This window comes from Papaver somniferum, chromosome 1, assembly GCF_003573695.1.
Source record: "Papaver somniferum cultivar HN1 chromosome 1, ASM357369v1, whole genome shotgun sequence".
Classification (NCBI taxonomy): domain Eukaryota; kingdom Viridiplantae; phylum Streptophyta; class Magnoliopsida; order Ranunculales; family Papaveraceae; genus Papaver; species Papaver somniferum.
In genome coordinates, this window is record NC_039358.1 from 6,153,379 (window position 1) to 6,180,054 (window position 26,676).

Consider the following 26,676-nt stretch of genomic DNA (forward strand, 5'->3'; position numbering starts at 1 on the left):
AAAGAAGATTTTTATTATGTGCACAAATTAAATTTTCATCAAAAAGAGACACGACTAAATCTATCAAAGATACTGAAGAAATAAAAACACAGAATCGATATCTATGATTTTGCATTAGATTTAGTCGTTTAATGAATCCAATTTTAGTCTCAAACTTCTGGTCACTTGGCATGAATCACACCAACAAAGCTCACTTGGCATGAAGCACATTTGTTACACTACAGACTGGACAGAACCAACAGTAAAGCGCATAATCTACATTTTCTTCTTTATCAGTGTTTCCACATTTACAGTTTTACACAATGAATGAAAAAATGGGTAAACACAATTTGCACGTCAGAATGAACAAAAGATGGTACAGAAATGGCCCAGACCTGTATAATTAGCTGTTCTCAGTTACGTTGTAAGAGATTTTATAGATCACTGATAATGGAACACTAATTATATGGCGCTGACTTCCATACAGACTGATTCTTCCGAAGCTTGCTGCCGAACTGTTCATGGTAGCATTCAAGGTAACGGTTATAACTTGCTTTTGTCCGCTTTCAATGAAGAAGCGTTTCGGTGTTACCAAAACTGAAACCCCGTAAGGAGCAAACCAAGATAGATTGTATGTTTCATTTCCAGCAGTGTTGGTAACCACTCTTTCAACAGTCGTGGTTTGGTTTAGTTTTGCTATTGTGATTGATGGTAAGTTTAGGTCACGGCCGTTGATTGTTGAATTTCCACAGTTCTGGTTAGTGTAGTTTAGAACAACAGGACCGGATCCATTAATGCCGCATAAAAATGAGAAGTAATCATCAAAACCTGCCCAAGAAAAGACGTATGTATTAGGAATCATATAGTAGCCGAGAGAACAGCAACTCTAAAATGTTAGAAGTATCAAGTGACCAAGTAACTTACTTGAATCAAAAATCAGTCCAGGGTCTAACGCAGAAGTTACATCGACAAAGCCACTTCCCATGTCAAAGGGGGTCGCAGGAGATTGATTTAAATCTGGATTTGCATAAGCACGCTGGGCCATTATTGGTTCACCCTTCTTGTTATGCATTGAAGCTGTTGTGGAGAGCGCAGATCCGATAGCTGAAGGACTAAAACTTGGAAACTTCTGTTTAACCAAAGCAGCAAGACCAGCAACATGTGGTGCAGCCATGCTTGTCCCTGACATCATTGCAAAGCTCTCATCTGCCAAAAAAGTAGAATTTGATCAGAAAATACATAAAGTGGAAAACCATAAAATTACATACACTGAGGTAAAAAAAAATGCTGCAGACCAGATGTATAGCCACATGGACATTCCTAAACCAGGATTTACATAGCAGTGTCGCCTTTTAAGGGAAAACCCCACATTTAGGCTCCAACCACAACTAGTTGTGATATCTTGGTGCGATGAGTGCGCCAAAAGTGTGTCCAACGTTGTTCATTAGCAAAACAATAAAAGATGACCCTTGATGTAATTTGCATTTGCTTGGTTAGTGCTCATGCATCTGGGTTAGGATAGATTGGGTCTTCCCAAATACATATTTTCTTAGTCTTTTGCTTCCTATTATGTCCCAATCCATTTTGTTAACTTTATTTTTCTCATAAAAAGTTATTCATCTAGTTTTTTGATGAACAATAAAAAGTTGGTGTTGGTCTAAAAAATGCTAGCAGTTGTCCATATGTGCAAGTAAGAGCAAGCCATTTGTGTGCAATAATGGCTTCAGTTATTTACCTTGAAATTCAAGCGAGTCAGTGCCCACAGAACTCCAAGCACCCCAGATGAAATTTCCAGGAGCTATCAAATTGGGTTTCAATATGTCAGCATCATCAAGAAAACTATCTTCAGGGTCAGGTCCTCTTGCAGAATAATACATAACCTTTGGTGCGGAGTTGCTATAGTTTGCCTTTAAACCTCCTAATATTGTTGCAGTGGCCCCAAATTTAAATTTATCTGTGAGCGGATCTTGCTCCAAGGAAGAGTTGTAATACTTGAGTAAAATCTGCAGAAGGGATAACGACGGGATCACATTAGATAGGCGACTAATTCTTTTAAGCAAAAATAATCTAAGAAAATATCAACAAAAAGCCAGATTACTTATAATTTTAAGAAATTACTACTTTAAAATAGTTGAATAGATTTGACAGCATACACACCTTGGAATCACTTGCAGATGGAATTATCACGCCAGGCATATCCATTGGAGTTGGATTAAGTTGAAATCCTATAACGTAAGGATCCATATAAAATACAACACCTACTGCAGTGAGATTCTTTGCTGTCTCCAAGGCTTGTTTTATGGTAGAGAGACCAAGCACAAAGCGGATAGAGTAGCTACACAACAAGAGGTTTCCTTGGACCACGTCAGTGCTTAGACTGCTGGGATCTTGGCATTCACTGACGTACATGTTAGTTGCATCTTTCGTGTCATTGTTCAATGCATGAAGAGCAGAAACCAGTGTGTACATTGTACTCTCATCGGTTCCAGCTGAAGATAAATTGAAGAAAGAAAAATTAGGAAATGCTTAAATTAAACAGTATCAAGGCAATTAGGTAAATGCGATTGTATTTAGTGGTGAATACAGCCCTACCCAAAGAAAAAAATTTCACTGCTTCACGTGAAAAAGGCATTACACCCTACTACGAATTGTGTGAAAATGTAAAAATAGTTTTATTTTATTTTTACTAATTGGACCATTGGCATTCTCACACACGAAAGTGACGAAACCATAAAAGAGGAAGAAAACCTGATAAAGACACAACTCAAAGCTAAGAAACCCCTGTAAGAATGTCTCGTCTCCCTCGTAATGGTTTTGTACTGAAAATGCAAATCATTAGATGGAGTTGTTTTATTTCGGTATATCGTGATTTCTTGCTAATTCTAAGGGAATATCTCTTAATAACATTAGTTTAAGCTATACTTTGGTTTCTGCATCCAATATTAAATCTGAAACTAGTGCATTAAGCTACTGCCAGAACAGTATAATCCTATGGATGTTGATCTAAAAAATGTACATATCAAGAGTTTCATATCTATGTTCAAGGAAAAATTTGATGACATCTAAGCCACCTAATTTTCCTTGACCATTTTAGGATAGTGTTTATAAAATAATAGCATACTTACGTGCAAGTCCAACTCCAGTGATGGTTACATTGTTCCCAAGTACTAAAGAATTACTGTAGGTCCTGTCATGAGCAGCGGCACCAACTGTGAAAATCCAAGGACTGAAAGAAGACATGCTCTTGGGTGAGGGTCCGGTATTTCCTGCTGCTTGTACAACAAAAATTCCAGCTTTCACGGCCGAAAGCAAAGCCATGTCTATGGGGTTAAAGAAAGTTGCAATCCCAGGAGGACGCCTGTTAGGAGTGATTGACAGGCTTATTATGTCTACTCCATCTTGAGCCGCCTGCAAATGCAGTGATCGACATTTAATACGGATATAATGTATGAGAAAATGAATACATCCAACAACCCATTTTGCGTTTTACAAAATATGTGAAGGTACGTGAAAGACACCTCATTATAGATAGTCTTTTTTCACCATAAGGAAATTTTTTTACCATACATGATGAAATAATAACCTTGACATAAAGAAATGTCGAATCAACATTACCATGTACCTGATCTATTGCCGCAACAACATCTGCAGCGAAGCCTCCAAAACTTTTATACAAGGCCTTATAAACGGAAATGCTGAAACATAGGGAACAATAAATATATCAAAATCTTATAAAGAAAAAGGCAGCAACTCTCATGGGGACATAAAGCAAAAGGTGCTAACAGAAAAATGATTAATATAATTCTCTCAACAATAATAACAAAGTTAAGTAACTTCCATGAGAAAATTAATAAAATACTGGAAAACCAAAGCTTCCAATTGACATCACGAAGCCCCTATATCAATAAAGTTTGTACATGCTCTTGGAGTATTTTTCTCAATTTCCTTCCGAGGAACAATTTGTGTTTCTATTCTGCCCACCTGCTGGGAGCTCATGAAGATAATCATACATGCTAATTTGACCTATGTGTGAAGATCAACTCTCAAAAATAATCCCTTGGATCATTTCCAAGGAACCTTGTAGGAAAATTCAATCTAAGTGTAAAGAGAACGCAAGTGGAACATAGCCATCTGTATTTGTGGCACAAGTTTACTGTCCGTTCAATGTGGAGTGTATAGCACAAATTGTTCCCTAACACACAAGGAATAATCTGTCTTAAGGTTAAAAAGTCAGTTCAGGCAATTCATGATATTTTCTAAGATAAAAACAATCAAGCTTATTTGTAATCATACCCATTTCAATATGGGCCTAAAACAAACTTGCTGTTCTGGCTGTAAACACGTCCTACATCAAAAGGTTAATACGTAAATGCATTTAAATCAGATGGTTTCAGAGTGATCCCTCAACTCAAGTTGTGTTACTGTTAGGCAAGTTTGACCCTCGGTTTCCCCAGAATTGGACTCAAATTTTTATCACAGTAGGATTTTATGCTCATTAGAGTCTATCAACTGAATAATACAGATAGACATGTAAATGGAGATACATGTTTATCACAAAGCAACTAAAATATGAAGCTAAGTGAAATAAGAAACAATTACTGTGCGCGAGGTGCCATTCCACTTGCATTGCCAAAGTGATGCCCAGCCACAATGACGGGAATACCATGGTTCCCTGCCGCAATGGAAGCCGTGTGCCTGCATTTCAAGCATTTCTGTCAGACATAAATTTTGAATGGAAAATTGAAAAACAAGAGGAAGAATCTGTAGTCATCATTGTATGATGATAATCTATGAAAGTCAAAAATAATTAAAATTGAGTCACTATTAGATGGTTAAGAATCTGTGAATGAACATGCAACTTAGTGTGAGTTCTATCCTGGATACCACCAACATAGGATAATCGGACGCCCACAAAATTCGCATAACTCTTTTAATTTTAACCCCAAAGAGGAAACTGTGGGGTCAAATCTATTTTGACTCTGAGAGCCATGATGAATCATCATCATTTTGCGTGTCACCTTTATAAATTAGAGTATGGTTTCATCAATCATTACAGGACTATTGACAAAGAAAAGTATGCAATAGAAGCCTAGAAATTTTGATGCTTGAAGTTTTTGGCGAAGGATCAAGAAAATAACAAAAGTATGCTTTGTACACTCATAATGAATTAACTTTTTATAAATGAAAGCAGGAAAACAACTCACGTTCCATGGCCATCGGCATCAAAAGGGGAAGCATAATCCTGAGAAGCATTGAATATTCCCCTGGTTATAGCTGATGCCGCAAAATGACGCGCCCCAATCAGCTTCCTATTACATGAACCAGATGGGAAATCCATTGTAACTTCACACATTCCGGTGAAGTGGGTGGGAACTGAAAAACGATTTCCGGAAAGGTTATCTGAGAAGCTAGGATGTGTTGGATCAATTCCAGTATCAACCAAACCAATTACAATTCCTTCGCCTGCAGATTCAGGTCCACCTTCTTGAACCCATGCACCTCGAGGCAGCCCCAAGAATTCCGGAGTATGAGTTGTTTCAGTTCTAACTCTATAATCCAGGATCACATTAGCTACCTCCTCTCTACTCGAAAGCTTCTCTGCCTTTAACGAAACCACTTAATTAAATTAAACACTTCATTAGTAAAACAAAAACCAAAGACATATTTTAGTTTCAGAATCGGCAAGAAAGGTTAGTCCAAGTCATGGTACAAGGACAAAGATGATCCTGGTAAGGAATCTCCGTCAACAAAAAGTTCCACGTTTGGCCATCATAAATAGCGTTTTCTAAATGCAGTGTACGTGTCTACATAGGATAGAAATGAAACGAAAATTATTTAGTAAAACAAAAGAGAAACCTTACAACTAACCTGCTCAGGTGTTACAAGCACGGCGAACCCATTAATCAAATAATGATAGCTATACAACTTCAAATAGTTCTCTCCCCTCAAGGCCCTTTTCAACAAAGAATCATGAACCCGGCTTATATGAGCAGCATAACGCCGATCAGATCTTGAATAATTCCTACATTTGTAAAATCAATGAACTAATTAATTCAACAAACACAATTGAATCCCAAATTCCAAACAATTCATTAAGTGTCTGGTCACCAATATACGGTACGGATTATATGATTACTTACCAATTAACATCAGTTCCCACATATAGAACAAAAAATAATCATGAGATCACATAACAACAAGAAATTAACCCCACTTCAAAATAGCACAAAATTAACAGCAATTCCAACAAGTGGCATTGTAATTCAGGAACCAAAATCTATCCATGATAACAATTTTACTATAGTAAAACTAACTAACCATACTAAAATTTACACTAAATGAAAAAAAAAATAGAAGGTAAATTTGCATATCTAAGACCCAAAAAAATGAAAATTCAGTAGAAAAATAGAGCAAAAAGTACCTAGGTCTGTGATGTTTGGTAATGAGTCTACTGTAAGAACCGTTTCTATGCATAAAACCCTTAGTCCTCTTCTCTAAATTCAACCCTTGATTATTAAAATTCAGAAGAACTGTAGGTGTTTGTTTCAGTGAAACAATATAAATTGATGTAGTTGAATTCTCATCTTCTTGACAAAAACCCATTCTCATACTCAACAAAGAAACAACCACCGCTAATTCCACCACCACCACCACCAAATTAATACTAGTACCACCCATTTTTCCTTTTCAACTAAAAAAATCTTGGGGTTCTTCCTTCAACAACAAAAACTTGTTCCTCTATCCATCTCCATTTATAAAGCTTCAACCTTTTTTCAGTACTACTTTTTTTTCTCTCAAGTTTTTCAAGTAAAATCTCATAAACCCCAAGACCCTTTTCTTAGAAGAAGTAGAAGAAGAAGATGGAAAAGCTTTTCAACCCATTGATGATAGACGCCATAAATGCTAAGACAAATACTTGGAAAAATGAACAGGGAGAATCTCGGGTTCTGTGTAAACGGGTCTGATATCGGTGGTGGAGGGGTGTAAGAGAAGATACATACATCAGTAGAGACTAGAGAGGAAAAGATAGGGAACGTGCAACTTTTCTTGATTGGTGTGTTTGTGGGGATGACTGGGAGTGAAGTGTGAAGAGGGTTTTTTATACGAAGAGAAAAGGAGAAAGCAACAATGGAGACTGGACTGGAGAGATGGTGTTGTATGCTTTATTCTGTTGTCATTTGTTCTTTTTCCGAACGTTGGTTGCCCTTTGTTCCCTTTGTGCGATAAATATAAAAGATTCCATCAAACAAAAACATTTATTTGTTTGTCCAGATTCTAGTTGAGTAATATGGTGGTGATTAGATACAGGATCAAATCGGTTAATACGAGGATTTGTAGGTGTAAATTAACAACTAATTCACAATTACATATAAGGAAACCAGCAACAGACGGACTGGCAAACCATGCTGCAGAGAGAAACTAAGTAAGAAACTTTTCAACATGCTACACCAAAAGGAAAATCTTAGAAAAATCTTGCAAGCCAAGTCTTCAACTTAGGCCTACAACTATGGTATCAGAGTAGGGTAATTTAATACAGTGCAATTACGTTGCGCGTATTTTTCATAGGATTTTTCCTTGCTCACTTCAACATTCTTGCCAAGATCATTTGTTAGTGTCAAGGCAGGAAATGCTTCAGGGCATTTATACCAACTTTTTTAAAAAAGGGATTACAATTTAGTAACATGGTATCAGAGCAGGTAATTTTTTTGATCCGCAAGTAAGTAACTTCTTAACAGTTTAATTGTGTTGGGCGTGTTATTTATAGGATTTATCGTTGCTCATTTCAACGTTCTCACTTCTGATATCTCCAGAGCAGTCGACATATTTCGATAACATTCCCTCGACCATTTGGAATTTAACCATCATAGACGGTTCCAAAATAGCTTCTTGTCGCTGCAAGGTATTCAAATTGTATTGCCTACCGTTACTATAAGTTGACAAGCTCACAACCAAGAAGATATCTGGCATATTAGGGGTGTGGTGGTGGTGGAACCATGATATGTCCAGCAGGTTAAGTTAAGTGTCATGTCAGAACTCTGCGTGGTCTTTTCCTCCAACGTTCTTAATTTTTTAAATCACAGGTTTTGGGTTTTATCTTTGCTTTTGTACCCAGCAACAGGGCTTTTTATATTATCACGCGCAAAAAATGTATAAACATCTCTGGATTTACCTGGTTATGCATGAATTAGGCCTGTGTTTATCACAATTTCCATGTTTTGGTTTCTCGTTTGACTAGATTTACTTAACCCGTGAAGCTGCTGCTGAAAACTGTGTTTTATGACACGGGAGAATTGAGAATTTGTACTCCTAGTCCTTAAAGATGAGTTTAATGGCCAGTACCTTGTACTTAACAAAGATTAATGTATCATTTTTTGGTGGAAGGGGAGTAGGACTCTTATGGGACGGTGGTGGTGGTGGTGGAGTGAGCAACTGAGCACTCACTAGAAAGGAGAGGGATCACATGAAGAAAACAAAAGTTTAAAGAGTTCGGTTATGAAGATAGTGATGCTTATTCATCTTTTGCCTTTAGGCTTTAACTTTATTTTCTTCTTCTGATTTCCGAATCCCTATCGACTTTTTCTTTTCTTTCTTCTTTTGATCTGTTCATTTCCTTATAAGACAACGGCTCTCTAAGCTATGGGGTCAACCCTAATCATTTCACTGGCTTTAGGCATCAGAATTCTCTATACATTTTACAAGCTGGCAGACTATCGTACCCTTGTTGATGCTAATAGCAGAAGCAAAAATCGGTAAAAAAAAATTGACTGTTTTCTTTACGGAAGTCGTACTGATGTTCTACACGTTTAAACTAATTTTTTGCTTTTCGATTTTCCGGAATCGAAAAACTATTTCTAAGTGTGCATCCAAACAGGTTATAACTAACGAGTGTTGTTGGTGAAGGCTTGGAAGTTAATTCCTAACCTTGCAAATGATGGTCATACCGTTGGCTTATACATAGCTAATTGACATTCTTATACATATGTGAATCGCCACCAAAATTAAGTCTGCTCACCCGAAAATGCTTTATACCCTCCAACCGGGATGTATTGCAAAAGCACTGATTGATTTTATTTTGGACTTCAACAAGTTTATCATTCTTAATGAAGGATTTAGATTGGTACCACGTCATGAGGAAGAAAATGGGATAGCGAACATTTTTATTATTTACCTACCAAAAACATTATTTACCTATCAAAAACGGAAAAGATAAATACTGAAAAATTAAAACCATATTATTATATATTATCATAAAAGATTAAGAGAATAAGATGAGTGTATATTTTAGTTTTATTTTATGTACTTTAAAAAATATTGTAAACTATTTTATTTAATAAAAGTAGTAAAAAAAACATATGCTTCTTTCTTTTTCTTTTGGTTTAGTTTAATGAGATGATATGACAAGTTATAGTTATAAAACTAGATTGTCGTGGGTGAACGGTGGGTGTCGACCGAAATCTTAAAATTCGCAATGGTTTTTAGCAACGGATATAAGCGTTATTATTCAATTTCGTTATTCGATCTTAATTCGATACAAACGAAGGTGAAATCGATCTTTTCTGGTCGATTTTATGTTTTCTAGCAACATTTTGGAACTGCCAATATTCGATTATCAACTCAATTTGAAAAGAGCTATCCGGAATGAATTGGAAACAAAAATAAAAAAAATTGAAATAACATGTCGCATGGAGAAAAGTTGACTTATATTACGGTTTAACCCACTATATAGAAGGTCTCCCTTCGGTTGACCGATTATCATGTAGATGAATTATTTAATTTTATATAGTAATGGGGATAGCTAAATGTGTATTTGTTTCTACTTTTCCTTTTGAAGCATGGATATATTTATTTTTTGATATAAACTAGACAGGAAACTAAATAAGAGCAATGTAGTGGAGAATGGAAAAGAAAACTTGGTTAAGATTTTTGTGTATTCATACAAGTAGGGAAAGACTTCTTATATAGGATTTTTATGACCGGTCAGGCTAGTGAAGCGCCAAGATGGTGCTATACATCGTAGTCGTCTTAGTCATTGTTTAGCCAATATGGCACTGCATTGCATTGATTGTTAAGCGTCGAGATAGAGATACCCTATAATCCCAATGAAGCGTGAAGGTGGCGCTACACTGTAAAGACATTGGCCGATTAATGAAGCTTCATCGAGGGAAAGACAAGACAAGACCAAGTTGACAAATGCAACGTGCGATGTTGGCATTAAGGCATATCCATGGAATTGAGTTGTCCCAAACTCTTAAGGATGATGCAAGTGTGTAGAATATGCTAAGGTTTGGCCTATGCATTAGTTCAAGGCCAGCCAAAGCTTGAACAGTCCAAGGAACTAGTAATGCAAGAGTAGCATTGTTATTATTGAACAAATTGGATAAGTGAAGCATATGATGCATGAATAACCAGAATGATCTAAGGAAATGGCTGAGATTATCGTAGCACAATGTTGCCCGTGCATTATCTTAGGCCAAGAAGAGTATATGGGGATGATGGTTGAGTATTTAAAGAAGGCCAAGTTCAGTAATGCGCAAAAGATTGCAAGTTATGGCCCAAGTGACGGTTATGGTTTGGATCACATAAGCTTTTAGAAAATCATTAATTGGATCCGAGGAATAAGGACTCAACGGAATAATGATATCATGACTAATTGACCCATTATCATCGACAACGGTTTTATTATTAAAGGTCAATGTCAGAGCTTTCTTAACTAAAGGAACTAGTCGAGACTCTGCAAGAACTAGAGGTTCTAGTTTGGGCTTCCATTTATTAGTGTCTAGCAGCGATTTGTAGTGTACTCCTTTCTTTTGATATTATAAGCTGAACAATAGAAGAATCTATCTATTTTCAAATTCTTAACCTCTTTGTTCTGTTACAAGGTTTTTGGTGACGTTTAGTCAGACTTCAGTCACAGAATGTTTTATAGAATTACAACCTTGATTTGGTGTTTTGCCCATTTGCATTCACTTTAGTAACCTAGAAGTGAAATGTAGAAGGGAAGGTTTTTAAGCTTCCCAAGCTGCTGAAGCTTTGTTATTGGACTAGATAACTAGTTGCTCTTCTAGTATTTGTTCTTAAAGGTCTTGCTGAGGTTAGCATTTTCCATGCTAGGTTTTTACTTTAAGGATCTTAATTTGTTGATGTGTTCTGTGTTCGTAAAGTGTGAAAAATAACATATTGAATCTGGATATAGTATCTCTCCAACATATGACTGCCTCAGAATGAATGTCAACTTGTGAATATAGAAGGGGCATAATTTAGTATATCCAGTAAGGAATATGAATAATATATCATGATAATGGTTTTTTAATCATGTTCACTCACTAGTTCTAGTATAAATTGGATTTGGTTCTGCAAAGAGGTATGTGTATATTTGAATCTTTAACAAAGTAGAAACCACAAACCAAAGAAATTAATAAGCTGTGTGTTTCTTATCAACTGTATAAATGACAACACCTGTCTGATTACAAAACAGATAGACAGGTTATACAGTTGTTCATCTTGCCATTGAATAATTTTTTATGTGCTTACTGAAGTCAACTTCTCTGATGACTTAGGTCCGGGTCAAGTCAGCGTAAGGTCTAACCGAGTCAACATGTTGACTTTCTTAAACAGTCTCAATTTCTCTGGCGAGGATGACGATTCAGGTGACCTATATGATGACAAAGTCATTTATTTTGACCTAAATTTTTCTGGAGACTTATATTATGAGGATTATGGGGTTGTGGTTAACTTTGCAACTTTCCTTTGGATTTGTATCTATCTCCAGGTCTTGTTTTGTGCTATTCTTTGGATAAAAAATAAGTTTATGAAGGAGATTACTACCGAGGAAACTAAATATCGTGGGTGCCTAGTTCATAAAGAAAGGGTTACTGCCCGTGGTATCGTATCTGGTTTCAATGGCTCAGGGATATTAGTCATCAGTACTTCCTCTCCAGCTCCCACGGTGTAATAGGTATATTGTTATACGATGTTGTATCCTTTACTGTTACTGTGATTCCGTTTCTTACTATCCTTAGACAATTTCGAATGGATTTCTATTCCAATGAGTTTGATGGTAAGTTTTTGATGTCCCGTATGTATGTGTTTGCATGTCAGGGGTATGTCAACTTTAGAGAATTTTTGGTGTCTACTGAGATAATTACTAATCATGACGTTATAGATAACTGTGGCCTTAACCAAGCAATGGATGATAGTTTTTTTCTTAATCTCAACTATATAATTTGTATAAGCTAGCAGTCATGATAATTAACTCCTCTAGACAGATCATACTTGATCTCCACTTGTTCTCTCGCGAGTTGAAAGGCATCATTACCCTGGTCTTTATGGAGTATGAGGTGGTTTGTTTGATTGGTTTGGCTGACTGGAACAATAAGGCTTGTTGGTGGGATGGTTTCTTCGGGGAAAGGTTTAGTAAAGATATTAGTATGTTCTGGCTTGTTGTACTAGTCCGTGTCATTTTAATTTAACAAAACTAGTGACAAAACCCCTAGATGAACAAACTAGTGATAAGAAAAAACCGGTCATATTATTTCTACCAAATAAAAATCGTTTCAAATAAAACTGGGACAAAAACCCCAAACCAAATAATAATGTGTAAATTTAGTTTTTGTTACTTTTAAAAAAGCCAAACATACCCTTCGACCTTTTCTACTTCTTCTCTGATTTCTTCTTTCTTCCGTCTCCTTCTCCCACCATCATCATCACCAGCAGCAACAATGGAACTGCACGAGAAGAACAGCGCTGATTCAAGAGGTGAAGAATTCGAGAGACGTTACCACCACCCTCCTCCGCCTCCTTCAATTCCTTAACCATCGACACCATTACCACCACCACCCCAACCTTAATTAAAACCCTAACCATAGTTTCATTTTCAAATTCAGAAGAAAACACAGGTGGATCTGGTGATGTTTTGATATTTCTGTAAGATTAGATGAACAAATTGTTGAAATTAGGGTTGCGATTGTAACTTCAATTGAAGAACAAGAAGAACAGGGATGGGTTGGTGACGAATTGATGATTGAGATCGATTTTCAAGGAAGAGATGACGGAGTGGTGATGTCAAATTTGATAACCTAATTTGTCTCATCGGCGATAGCGGTAAGAAATCACAAATTTCTTGTAATTTTTTGTTAAATTTTTTTCAAATTTGTTGGTGGAATTAGTCTGTGAGGGATCTAATTTGATGATCTATTTTTGGTCGAAGACTTTATGATTTTTGAACTAATTTTTCATTTGAAGTTTGACAAGGATCTGTATATTATTGAATGTGTACATGGATCTATACTGAAATTTTTCTGAATCAAATTTGGTTGGTTACATTTAAGCCAAGGATTAGATGTGGATACAGAGGAGAATGAAAATTTTAAGGTGGAAGCATTTATTTGAAATGGTAGATAACATTATAATCAAGGAACCAAATGTGAAATTGAAATGGAAATGCTAATTTCACAAAACTAGGATGAGTCTTTTGGTTGTTGTTTGATGGTGGTAGTGATTGGTTGAGATGATTTTGCGGTGGATTGAGTTGTCGATCGACAAGAAGAGATGTTGAACTGAAATGGGTTTTGTGGTGTTGGGTTTTAATAGATTTGATTGTTTGTTTTGTTCCTAGGTTATGACTGAGATGGATTTGTTGATGGCAGTGGTGACTGTAAGCTAAACTGAACTGCAGGTGATGGATTAGGATGCATATGGAACTGGGTAATAAGTTTGTTCATAATCATGGCGGCAGTGGCGGCGGAGGTGGTGGTGAGATAGCAAATATGAAATTGGTGGTAAGACATCAAGATCTTGCTCAAATTGTTGCTTGTATCAAATACTATCTTGAGAAAGCTGTTGTTGCTGGTGAGCCTGTCTCTAATCTGCTTGAAATTAGTCGTGCCCATCTAAATGAAAAGTTTGTAGTTTTGTTTTTGAATGAAAATTAAGTTTATTTGGGTTTAGGATTGATTGGGGTTTCACATTTTGACTGACCAGAAACTGTCTTTTGACAAATTTGAGTTCAAGCTAGATATCAAAACCTCCTTTGTATAATTAATATCGATTGGATACCGGCGCGCTTGTGGAACAAGGTCCGAAGAGTCACTTTTCCACATTGGAGCAACTCTTGGCATGGGAGAAGAAGCTACACCAGGAAGTTAAGGTATGCAGAATTGTACTGCTTGTTTGTGACACAAAATTGAGAACCACTAAACTAGGATATTGAACATTGAATTCATTATATATTGGAAATTTGACCTTTGATAATTCAGATTTTAATTTGCTTGTGAAGCCATTAGGTGTCTTGTTGAGTTTCAATGTAACGTGGAGCATTAGTCTTAGTCTTAATGATTGCTTATATGTGTTATATGTTGCTTGATTTTTAGGTTCTTGAAGGGGAAAATATTGAGCATGAGAAGAAGTTATCAATATTGCAATCTTTGGAATATAGGGAAATTGGAGAAGCTAAATTGGACAAGACAAAAAGCATCTGTAAAGAAGCTGCAGTCAATGATTTTGGTAACATCACAGCTGTGTCCACTACTTCATATGTTATCGTCCAAGTTAGGGACACTGAGCTTATTCAACTAGTTGAATATGCCACGGGTAACTCAATTCTCCTTGTTCAATTTTTTCTTTAATCTACATGCTGCCAGTGTCAGGAAGTTGCTTGCATCTTAATTGTTTAGTGTTTGTAGCCTATCCAACCTTGAAATTAAATAAATCTCATGCTTAAGAATTTCATTTGTCACAATATGCATGACTTTCGCCCGATTATACTCTCCTAGGTGTCCTGATATCTTTGTTCTTGTTTGGTTATCAACTCTGTATATGTTGACCTATGTTCGTAGCTAGTAAAATGCGATGTAATCAACAATGGATGTTTGATTTGTGTTGATAGTCACAAAACTCATATCAGAGACTTCGAACTTGTCTACAGCTTGTTCATTAACCATGTGCTAAGTAATAAGAAATTGCTTATTTATGTCATAAAAGTATGAAATGCAGGTTCATGTACATGTGGAGGTCAATGAATCAATAACATGCAGGTTCATGTACATGTGCAGTTGAATTATGACGAAACCAATTATGGTTTCATCTTATTTATGATGAAACCAATTATGGTTTCATCATATTTATGATGAAACCAAAATTGGTTCCATCTATCAATGAACATGTATAATATCTCTTATAATTTTTCTTACAGTTGAAATGAGAAGCAATTGCAGGTGGTGAATTGGATTGTGGAGCTGAGTAGATTCAGCTAGGAGATGTTGCTGCCGCTGTTTTTAGATTGGCAGTGTGCAAGTGTAGTTGCTGGTATTGTTGATATGGTTATTGCAGTGATGGGTTTGATATGGTTATTGCAGTGACAGGGTCTTGTGACGAGTTTCATTTGATGCTGCTAGTAAGCTCCGGTTGCAGCTGAAGTTAATATTATAGAGAAGGTGGTATTGGTATTGGCTTTGAGTTGGTTCTCTATGAAGAATGGTTTGAGCTGATGCTTGAGAATGGTTTTTAAGTACAGTTGCAGGTTGAGAGTGTAGAGAAGAACTGAGATGCCTATGTTGGTGGTGATTATGAACTACAGCTGGTGATAATCAGAATCCATGGAGGAACTGGTGTTGCTCTGGTTGAATTAATATGGATATTGCAGGTCCAGTTGAAGATCAAACTGAGCCTGAGATGGAGCATTTGTGGTGTTCAGGTATGAGCTTGAACTGAAATGGAAGGCAGTAATGCAGTGGGTATGGGATTTGAAGTGAATTTGTAGTTGCAGGTGCAATGAAGTGCTGCAATACAATGAGGAATTGCATGTAAACCTAGATGGAAAGATATACCAGGTGAAGCTGAGTAATGGGTCTTGAGACATAACTGGTGGTATTGCTGTTGAAGCGCAGAAACCAATTATGGTTTCATCTTATTTATGATGAAACCAAAATCGGTTTCATCGTATTTCAACAATGTATTTCTATCCATGAAGATGTATAATACCTCTTAAAAAATTTCTTGCCAGTGATTTCTCACGAAACCAAGATGAAACCAAAATCGGTTTCATCGTATTTATGATGAAACCAAAATCGTTTTCATCGTACTTTTGGGAGGTGGTGGTGGTGGACGGTCGTGGTGCTGGTTTTGGTCGGCGGTGGTCGACAGTGGTGGTGCTGGATGGTAGGGTGGCTGGTATTGGTGGTGCAATTACGTAGTATCGGCGGTGGTGGTGGTGGTCGGAGCTGGTGGCGGTGGTGGTCGACAATGGTGGTGCTGGATGGTAGGGTGGCTGGCAGTGGTGGTGCAATTGCGCAGTATCGGTGGCGGCGGCGGCGGCGGCGGGGGAGCGGTGGTGTCGGTGGCGGCGGTGGTGGTCGATGGTGGCGTCGGTGGTGGTCGGTGGCGGCGGCGGTCGGTGGCGGCGGCGGTCGGTGGCGGTGGTCGGAGGTGGTGGCGGTGGCGGCGGTGGTCGGAAGTGGTGGCGGTGGTTATCGATGGCGGCGCTGCTTATTGGTGGTTGTTTATTTCTTGTTGGGGGTGACAATATAATAAGAATTAATTAAAGTGTGGTTGATTTTTGTTTTTGTTGGGGTGATTTAAACTAGAAGGGTAATATAGACATTTTATATTAAATGGGGTTTTTGTGAACAATTTGTTTTGTTGGAGTTTTTGTATATGGATAGTGACACCTTTGGGGTTATAACTCGCGGACCGTTTCTGAAATAAATCCTGAAGGCAATGTTGTCATTTCATTTCGGCATGTTAGTGAGATCATTTTGCCAAGATTTAAGATGGGTTTCTGGAACCAGGTGGAAATTCGGTGGTTTATGCTTTATTTTTTTTGTGCTGAATGCTTCTGAAGTTTATCCTTATATGCGTTTTCCTCGCTTGAGCAATTGGGATCTTACGATGGAATTCGATTTACATTCTTGTTGGATATTCCTTGCTGGAAGATCTTTAAGACAGTTTATACCATCGGGGGTTGGGATGTCAGTATTTATGTTTGGTATGGGTATAAGGCGGCTTCTTTTGCTGGGTACAAGTGGTCTAGTTTGATGTATACAGAAAATTTTCTCCCTTATCGGAAGGTTCTAGAGGATCTTATGATTATATTCTTTCTCTTAAAACAGTATTATTTTCAACATTTGGGATGATTGGCTGGATTTCAGTGTGCACATGTTCTGAAAATACCTCGACACAGGACCTTTAAGACATTTGACTCCTTCGACAAAGGCCTGAGAAATAAGTACATATAATTTGGGGCAAGTGTAGGATGTATTCTATTGATGGTCACAAAGATATTGTTTGGACGTGGAAAGAGTGTGTGTTTAAAGTTATTGGCTCTTATCTTAGCTACTTGTTCTTTGGTAACAGTAACGTTGTGGTTCGTCCATAAACTTCTCTCGGAGCTGACTCTGTTGTTGATGTTTTTGTTCTTAGCTGCAATTTTTCGGATTTACAACATTATTATTGCCTATATTATTATTACTATCATTCTTCCGTGGAGAAACATGATAAATTTCCTTTAAGCCAGAACTCCTCGGGGGTTCTTCGAACCTGTGTATTGTGCTTTGTTTCTTATGTGGTGTGCAAGTTCTTGTTACCCACAAGTCGTGCGGAATTTACCTATCTTGATAGAATTATCGTGTGGTTTTGGTTTGTTCTTCTACTGTTGGTTTGTAATGCTGAATACTTGTTTAGTCGTGGATGAAGCCTCTTTAGTCCTTGATGATATTTTCTGTTGTTTAGTTGCAGTCTGGAATAGTAGCACCTATCTATTTATTTCCATTTGTTGTCTTTTATACTTTCTTATGTTGTCCTTGCCTTTTGGTTTGTCTATCTGTACCAGTTTTGTTATCCTGCTTGGCTATCCCCAGCAGTTAAGGTAGACTGTTTGCCTTTTTGAAAGCCCTTGTTTAAGAAAAGTAAAAATAAAAAACAAGTTTATGAACAAGTTACTTTTATGATAGATGTTGAAATTATCATTGTCAATTTATTCCACCAGACTTTTTTTTTCATATTTGATTGATAACGAGTGTCAAACAGGTCATTAGTACCGCCACCCATAGATTTTACCACTGCGCTACACTAACGTCGGCTAACTGGACTGTTTTATACCAATTTATAGCCAAGAAAACACTTATGGAGAATCCGAAAGCAAATACCAAACGTGATTATGAACAAGTTAATTCTGAATTTACCTCCCAATTCCAGGCACCTGTAAAGGCGACATACTTAGGAATGCTAGCATCCCCATAAGATAAGGAGTTATTGGCACTCCCTGCTATCAAGTGATGAACACTTCCTCCTATATCGAATACGTCCAGAAGGATTTGTACAGTGATCCCATCATTTAACTACAAAGAATGCATTGTATTAAGCAAGGGATTTGGTTTTAACCATTTTGCCTTCATTTTTTTTTTTGGCATTAAAATGAGATTTTACCCAGCGCTGCCCTGACATGACGTAAATAACCTTTGTCCCTTTAATGCTTCCAATGTTGAATTTTCGACCTAACAACAGTTCCATAATTCATGAGATGGAAATAAACATATTTTTGTAGCATCAGTAAATTCTAAAACCTTGGAAATTTTGAAACATGCAGTAAATTCGGTAATAAAAGATTAACACCTTAGGAAGCTACAACTTAAGAAAATTATAAAACTTGACTGATCATCAACCGCTTTGACTGATCACCTATGATGATTTCTCATTTTGCAAGAGTATTTCTTGATGCTCCAATCAATTCGATGAACTTGATCGTAACATTAAGAGTATTAACAGCTGCCAAAGAACTGAGGAATGTAGATACTGGTGTTCCTTCTCCACCTGCCAAATCTGATACCCCTCTAATAACGATAGATGGAACGTTACTTGACATGGCCGTCTGTATTTGTAATATCCGTCAGTCATTTCATCAATCAATAATAAAAGATTATTAGTAAGAAGAAAAAAAATTACTATATTTTTAAACTCACCATTACTATGGCAGAACTCTCTTCATCAACAGTTGAGACTTGGAATTCTTTGAAAAGAAAATTTCTATAAGCAGCATTGTCTAAGAATATATCAGCTGTAGCACCTCTCAATCCATATTCTACCTTTGGAACTCTTGGCAAACACGAGGTAGCGTTCTCACATCGTTGAAATTCCAAACACTGTCGTATGCAAGCAACTGTTTCAATTGAACAGTATCTGTAATAGATTTTCCAGGCATAATTGTGAAGTTTTCTCACCTTCAGCTGTGCTGCAAGGTTGAACCAAGTTTTGTCTACTTCAAGCCAAAACACTTCTTTCATGGGTTGCCCAACAGAAAAAAATTCCTCCGGTTTAAATGCAATTTCCCCCAATAGGTTTTGTCCCTCTTTCGGAAGATTGTAATTTCCAATCTTCATTTCTGTAAATTTATCCACATTTTTTGATCCCAAATTCTGCAACATAATATGAATACAGATAAGTTTTGAAAATATTATTGTCGATTTATTTCACTAGACTCTTTTTACGTTTGATTGATAACGAGTTACCAACACATTACGTGTCATTATAGATTTTATCACTGTACTACACCGACATCGGCTAGCTAGATTTTTTATACTAATTTATAATCAACAAGTCACTTCAGAAGAATCCGAAAGCAAATACTAAACGAAACTATGAACAAGTTAATTCAGAATTTACCTCCCAATTCCAGGAACCCGTAAAGGCAACATATTTTGGAATGCTAACATCCCCATAAGATAAGGAGTTATTAGCACTCCCTGCTATACCGTAATGAACAATTCCTCGTATATCGAATACGTCCAGAAGGATTTGTACAGTGATTCCGGCATTTAACTACAAACATGAATCGTATTGAATAAGCAAGACTTTTTTTTTTCTTTTAATAAGTATACAGGAAACCCCTTTGCCTGAATCGGTGATACATGACACACAGTTCAGAAGAACCATGATTATTAAATAAGCAAGACAACTAGAACCATTTTGCCTTTATTTTTTTGGCGGGGAATTGAGATTTTACCCTGCGCTGCCCCGACATGACGTAAATAACCTTTGTCCCTTTAATGCTTCCAATGTTGAATTTTCTACCTACCAACAGTTGCATGATTCATGAGATGGTAATAAACATATTTTTGGATCATCAATTCTGGATTTTGTTATTGCACGCTGAAAATGAATAAACGAGTTTGGAACTTGAATAAAGTGATTTTTTTTTAATCTATTGTTTTTTGCTAAGAAAAAAGAAAAATCAAAGATAAAAGAAAGAAAAGAAAAAGGTGACGTGGCAACTGTAAGATCCAATAATAATGGAGATAGAAAGGATGCCGCCTACCAGACAAGTCAACGGAAGGGTTGTGACAGTTGGGGATGAACACACCAGAAGCTTGAAGAGCCATTTCTTCAGTAGAGTAAGCCATCACCACCCCGATATAAGGTCCTTTCCGATTGATTCTGTCGAGCAATTCACGCTTTGGATGATTCCATCTCACCAGATTCTGGTGCTGTGAAGAAGCTAAACAACAGGTTGAAGAGATTTGTACCACTAGTATTATTACTACAACCATGATATTCAAAATTGTCATTCCATTGCACCATGACCGCTTAACCGGAGTCAAAACTGACTGATGGGTGTTCATTCTCTTCGATTGATTACAGTGAAAATGCTCTCTCGTGATGGTGAATCTGCATAGGACTGGTGTGCAGATTTATAGACTAGCAATCCATTATTTATTGAGAAAAATAGTCAACTCTCAATTATTTTATGGATAAACGTGTTACATGCCCAAACTTCAAATCTGCCAGACCATGTGATTGAGCTAGCCATCATTGTTGCTTCAGTACAAAAATAATGGTAGTTGGGGTTGGGGACTCAAAATGCAGTAATTTTGATCAGATACAGCTTTAACAGGGAATATTGACCAGTCCTGAAAATGGAAAACAGTCTTCAGTCACACAACAGCAAAGAGAATAAAGGTAAAGCAGCCGCAGCTTCAGCAACTGATCTTTCCTGCAAAAAGTCAGTTAATTGAGTAAACCAACACAGAGCTGCAGTCAAGCTAAACAACCGAGTAAATTCTTCCTTCAGTTGGAAAGTTCAATAAGTCGGCATATTACAAAAATGTGAACATATTATTTCTACATCTGAATGTCCGACCTAGTTTTCATTTATTCTATGTAGAACGAAACAGCTGATTTCGGCCAGAATGATCTAACTGCGGGGAGACTGGAGATCCATACCCAAAACTATCACATGATAACATAATTCTGATCTTCTAAGTTTGTGCCTATAGCACTTTGACTTTTGGTAATAATCCAATAAATTCAACCATGCCTGCAAGTTACGAAGTCAAGAACTATTGCAATAATTATCAGTAGATTTTTGGGCGCAACTGGACATATACGAGAATGTAATCATAGAATTACGCATTTTATTCAGCAGGATCACCTACTTTAATATTATTTGGAAGCCTACAACAATAACACTCATTTAAGTTCAACCTTTAGACAGTTAAAAATTTACAGGTCGGATCTATGGGATCTTACTGAACATACATAATACCAGTATACACCAAGACTATTATCTATCCTGACAATGAACTAAACTAAAAGGAGAAACCAGCATACCTGAAACCAATTCCGTGTTTCGTCGTTGCAAGGATCAGTGCACATTTATAAAATGATGGAAACATGAGTCATTGTCTTATACCTGAGGAACCACATTTTCAGAAGAAAAATGGATAAAACCCAAAAATCTATACTTTTCTTTCATTGCTTCTTTTATACTTTCTCAAGCTAAATTTATGAGGAGCATAAAACCCAAAAATCTATCTGAAATGGATTACCAGATAGTAAATACATTGCCTTAAAGGCAAAGCTGTTCCCCCTAGAGTTGCACAAAAGAAGCAATGAAATATACAAAAATGCTTGTACAAAAAAAGGTGCGCCACAAGAGATTATCTATGAAATTATCTGTAGTTTTATTCTTTCGGGGCATTTGTTTCCTTCTAGACATGGCAGCTAATGACATACAGAATTGCGACTAAAACTGCCAAGGGATCATCAGATGTTGGGGCGTTTGTCTCCGATAAGAAATGGAGTCTTTATAGGCATTTTAGATGCAGCTATTTTAATAGCTTCTCTGGCTACATTTTCTGTAACTCCACCAATTTCATAGATTATCCTACATGGTTGAACACAGCTACTCGAAATGCTGGATTTCCTTTTCCCCTACCCATACACACTTATGCAGGTTTTTGTGTAACAGGTTTTTCAGCATATGCATAGTTTTGCACCAGCTTTAGTATACCGTGTCATTACTCGTCTCCCTGCTTCTATTTGTTTAGCTGTGATCCAAGAGTGATCAAGTGCCTGAAGAGCATAACTACCGAAACTGACATGATTGCCTTGATGAGATATTCCTTTCATTGTTCCTTTAAAATGTTTTCGGTATCTGGTTGTCCCCTGCATTCATATAAAAAAATCTGAGTTAGTAGCGCATTCTATTAAGCTGGGATCCAAGAGTGATGCATGTGTTTTTATATGTATGCTAATGATGCCTGAAATATCAGAAAAGATAGTGAAGATTCATCTTGCAGGACGGTAATGCGACTATGCACGCTGAATCAAGAACACTAATAAAACAATTTAGGATGCCATGGATACGGACACTAAGCAAACAAAGACATTCCCCCATCTAATTATTTCCTGATTCACCAAAAAAATTAAAAACTTAACAATTTTGTTATCTGACAGTATAGTGGCAGCATCCAAGAGCTAAGCCTAGCTCTGACACATATTCAGTACGAGTTACAAAAGTGTTGATACATAATCACATGTAAAATTTGTTTACTTTATGCAAGACAAGAGAAGATCAATTCTTTAATACTACTGTAAGGTAGAGCTGCATGTGTTTGCATATAAGTAGTCGAGGCCTGGCTGATACGTTACTCCACTAAGGACATCAGTTAATCTCACAATGAACAAATCAATTTCAAACAATTTGAGAAGAAGTTCACACAGAAGGCGAACACGCGAATGAGGCAATCACATGAATTTTAATTTAGTAGAAAAATTATAGAATTCAGCAGGAGGCTCCTAATTTACACAAATGCAGAGTTGAGATAAATTTCAAAGATGTTTCCATTCCTATTCTAACCAGTGTGCTATCATAATGCACAAGCTCAGGAATGACATAATTAAATGAAAGCATAATGAAAGCCTATCTATCACATCCTCTACTGCAGGTGGGAGATTTCTCAGATTCACGTTCTCTGCAACAACAGTGTTAATCTGACAACAGTGAAGTAAAATTCGGACAAAGTAAATTTCTCTCTTCGAATTAAAGTACGAAAGTTAAGTTACTCTATCAGAACAACAAGGTGAAAGCGGGAGATGATCGATAAATCAGGAGAAGGAGAAGGATAGTAGGCCTTAGTAACATAAAAGGTAACCAGAGATAATTAAATGAAAGGCAAAGCATATACTTAGTCAATACAGTAACCAGAGATAATCTAACTTATTACTACCTCCGTTTCAAAAAGAAATTCTTGTAAATTGAAACAGTTGAATGTAGAATACAGTTCATGATGATGAAATGTCTGTGATTAACATTCTAGACAAGTGATTGAGCAGAATATATTACTTGGATTACTCCTGAATTAAACATTTAAGGCTAAATCGAGCAAACAAACAAAACTCTAGGGAGAGAAGAAAAAAAAAAAGGAAAAAAAAAAGGATTGATTGATTCGATTACTTTACCATTAGGAGAAGACTTGATTTGTAATGGAGTTGAAACTGAAATCCTCTAACCGGCCCCAATAACCATTACTACTACTAGTTTGAGATGATTGAAACAAATGAAGTGATTTCATCAAAGCATTCAGTGTCTGCTGCTTCGATACAATTGAAGAAGATGAAGAAGAACCCATTAAACTCCATGATCTCCTAATCAACTGATTCATCTTTTTTTTTTTGAGAGAAGTCACGGAGAAAGAAAAAGAAATACAGAACAAACCCTGGAAAAACAAAAATGAAGAAGAAGACGTATTAATGGGCCTTAGCTTGATCCGTTGTGTTTGAAATTGGGCTTGGTCTTGTAAGCTGATTCACCTGACTCTGGGGGTGTGCAACAGTTGGATGGTTGCGGATTAGAGATCACCCGTGTCCAAACCGTTTAAGTTGTGGATTTGGGAAATCAAGCAGTGTCTGTTTCAATCATCCGCGGATTTCACATCATTAGCAAGTTTTCTACATCTTTCCTGAGGCAGTGAAATATTTGATTGACTTAATTCTGTTCTGTAAAACGTAATAACTCGATCATTCGGAAACAATACAGTATACATTGCTGAAATTCCAATACTTTTCTTTAATAGCTTCCATTTACCAGTAGAAGTTTCACCCAGAATGAAGAGAGAAAAGATTAAAACCGAGAAAACTATAACAGATTTTACATGGTTGATCAACTCTCTCTGAGGTGTGTGTATATATATACCTGTGTGAGTGAGAGTGTTTTGAGTATATATGTAGGCAGTAAGTAAGCGAAGTAATTTTGTTAACGACAAGGAATTACGCCTTTAATCTAATCCAACTTAGATCTAGCTCTGTTGAGGTAATTTTGCTCAACTTACAGTCTGTGTCTCTGGTTTTTGTGTTGATTAAAATTAAATCAACTTATTTTTTTTCAAGTCTATACAGCAATAGATATTGATTAAAGTTAATCCCATTGTAAGCTTCATGTAACCAGTAACCAAGTGATCAAAGTGTGAACATTTTTCACCATGACTTAAGAAGGAAACCTTACTATCCTACGGTACGGGTGAATCCACGGATTTACAAAACCAACCTCAACCAAACCGCTAAACCTTGCAGATTTGAAAACTCAACCGTGACCGGTTTATAGGCTCTTGCGGATTGATTTTCACCCACAATTTTACGGACAGTTACGTGTGAAATCGGCGGTTTCGGTTTTTGTGTACACCCCTACCTGACTCTTAAAATGGATGATTTTTTAGAACCATGGTTTCTTTGAGGGGACCGTGGTTTTATTAGGCCACCTTTCCTATAGTTATAAGGGGTGTCCTAAACATTGATATGGCTAACCTATCCTTAACTTAATTTAATTTAAAACCAACCTAAAAACTACTTATATATATAACCACCACCGTCGATTACCACCATCACCACCGCCGATTACTACCACCACCAGCTCCTCCACCACCACCGCCGATTACCACCACTACCTCCGATTATCACCACCACCAACCACCGGTTACCAACACCACCTCTGATTACCACCACCACCTCTATATATATAGCTTAATTTAAAACAAAAAAAAAATTCTTCTTCTCTCTTTGCTTGACGTTCCTCGTTCGATTGAAAAACCCATTAATTTTTTTAATTCATTTTTTATTGGGAAAATTGAGTAGAAATCATCAAAATATGGTTTAAATGGAAGTTAAAGTGCCATGTTCGGTTAGGAATATTTTTAGAAAACTAGTTTTGTAACCGAACATTTTGAAACCAAGAACACGAAGAACACTTCAGTTATCACGAATTTAATTTTTTGTTTGCAAAAGTAGTTTTAATCGAACTCCTCATTGAAAACCAATATATTGTGTTCGGTTGGTTCGCAAAAATTTCTAAAACTAGTAAGTAATCGAACTGTACCCATAATACAAAAAAAAAAAACAATGTAACCGAACTGTGTCCCATTATGTTGAGTTATGATTTAACCGAACTATTCATACTTTGTTCGGTTGGTTCGCAAAAATTTCTGAAACTATCTAGTAACCGAACTCTACCCATATTAAAAAAAGAAAAAAAAAATCCAATGTAACTGAACTGTGTTATTTTTCCTACTATGTAGAGTTTCAATTTAACCGAACTTATCCCACTATGTTCGGTTTGTTCGCAAAAAATCTTGACGAACCGAACTCTTCACTAATTGCATACACGTGGAGTTGGGTTAGATATGATGTTGCGTTAAAGTTTGCGAACCAACCGAACATGACTCTGTAAATCTAAAACAAAGTTCGGTAACATGTCTGTTAACCGAACGACTAAAAACCTCCATTAAAGAGTGAGTTCGGTAACCTGTGTGTTTGGAAAAAGTAACCGAACTACACTTTCAGATGAGTTTGGTAACCTGTTCTTCACATAAGGTAACCGAACAAGCCCCAAATCTACTCTAAAAATTTACAGTTTTTTGAAAATTTGGAGCAATTCAACCAATATTATCTAAGTTTGAAACATACCTGGGTACCCAAATACCCTTCCTCTGGTTGTGGTTAGTAAAATCCGTCGTTTTTCATGTTTTCCTTCTTCATCTTCTCTAACTTTATTCTCTCAATAATTCTACTTCTTTTAAAAAAAAAACTCATTTGGTTTTTTAATCTCACTAATTATCTTTAACTTAATCATCTTACTAATCATCACCCAAAATTAATCGGAAGGGTAATTTAGGTATTAATATAAATATTTAGATCAAGGGTGACTTAGATTTACTTCTAATTTCTTGCCCAAAATAAAACCATGGTTCCCCAACAAAAAACCATTGTCCCCAAAAAATCGTTCCTTAAAATTGGACTGAGCTGATTCAGATCGGTCTATATAAAGGGTCAGGATCGGCCGACAAAACGTAGTAACCATGGGATTTGATAAATCTAAGGGTTACTAGCTATTAACGTAGTAACCATCTTAAAAAAATGGGATTTGATAAATCTAAG

General features: G+C 36.7%; 2 protein-coding genes and 1 pseudogene across 4 annotated transcripts; 1 reads left to right on the plus strand and 2 right to left on the minus strand.

Annotated features, from left to right (window-relative positions):
- Positions 1 to 236: 236 nt before the first annotated feature.
- On the minus strand, positions 237 to 7,109 carry LOC113278457 (subtilisin-like protease SBT2.2). Its single transcript, XM_026527290.1, has 10 exons — positions 6,401 to 7,109; positions 5,848 to 6,001; positions 5,184 to 5,581; positions 4,579 to 4,674; positions 3,602 to 3,674; positions 3,105 to 3,387; positions 2,137 to 2,468; positions 1,715 to 1,982; positions 904 to 1,185; positions 237 to 807 (listed from the first exon to the last, which is right to left on the minus strand). The coding sequence occupies exons 1-10, from the start codon at positions 6,655 to 6,657 to the stop codon at positions 383 to 385; spliced, it is 2,568 nt and encodes an 855-aa protein (XP_026383075.1). The 5' UTR covers positions 6,658 to 7,109; the 3' UTR covers positions 237 to 382.
- A 6,564-nt stretch (positions 7,110 to 13,673) lies between these two features.
- LOC113288386 lies at positions 13,674 to 23,376 on the plus strand (annotated as a pseudogene).
- Positions 18,064 to 23,938, minus strand: LOC113278467 (bark storage protein A-like). Of its 3 annotated transcripts, none has more exons than XR_003325538.1 (8): positions 23,710 to 23,938; positions 21,577 to 22,413; positions 20,285 to 20,876; positions 19,973 to 20,040; positions 19,633 to 19,788; positions 18,933 to 19,385; positions 18,586 to 18,841; positions 18,064 to 18,467 (listed from the first exon to the last, which is right to left on the minus strand). XR_003325538.1 is itself a non-coding variant. In XM_026527303.1 (8 exons), exons 3-8 carry the CDS (start codon positions 20,586 to 20,588, stop codon positions 18,665 to 18,667), a joined length of 1,080 nt encoding a protein of 359 aa, XP_026383088.1. In that variant the 5' UTR covers positions 20,589 to 20,876; positions 21,577 to 22,413; positions 23,710 to 23,937; the 3' UTR covers positions 18,417 to 18,664. The 3 variants fall into 3 exon arrangements, 2 of the variants coding, with proteins under 2 accessions (XP_026383088.1, XP_026383082.1); XM_026527303.1 differs by having other exon boundaries at positions 18,417 to 18,841; positions 18,933 to 19,112; positions 19,191 to 19,385; positions 23,710 to 23,937; XM_026527297.1 differs by having other exon boundaries at positions 18,417 to 18,841.
- Positions 23,939 to 26,676: the final 2,738 nt, after the last annotated feature.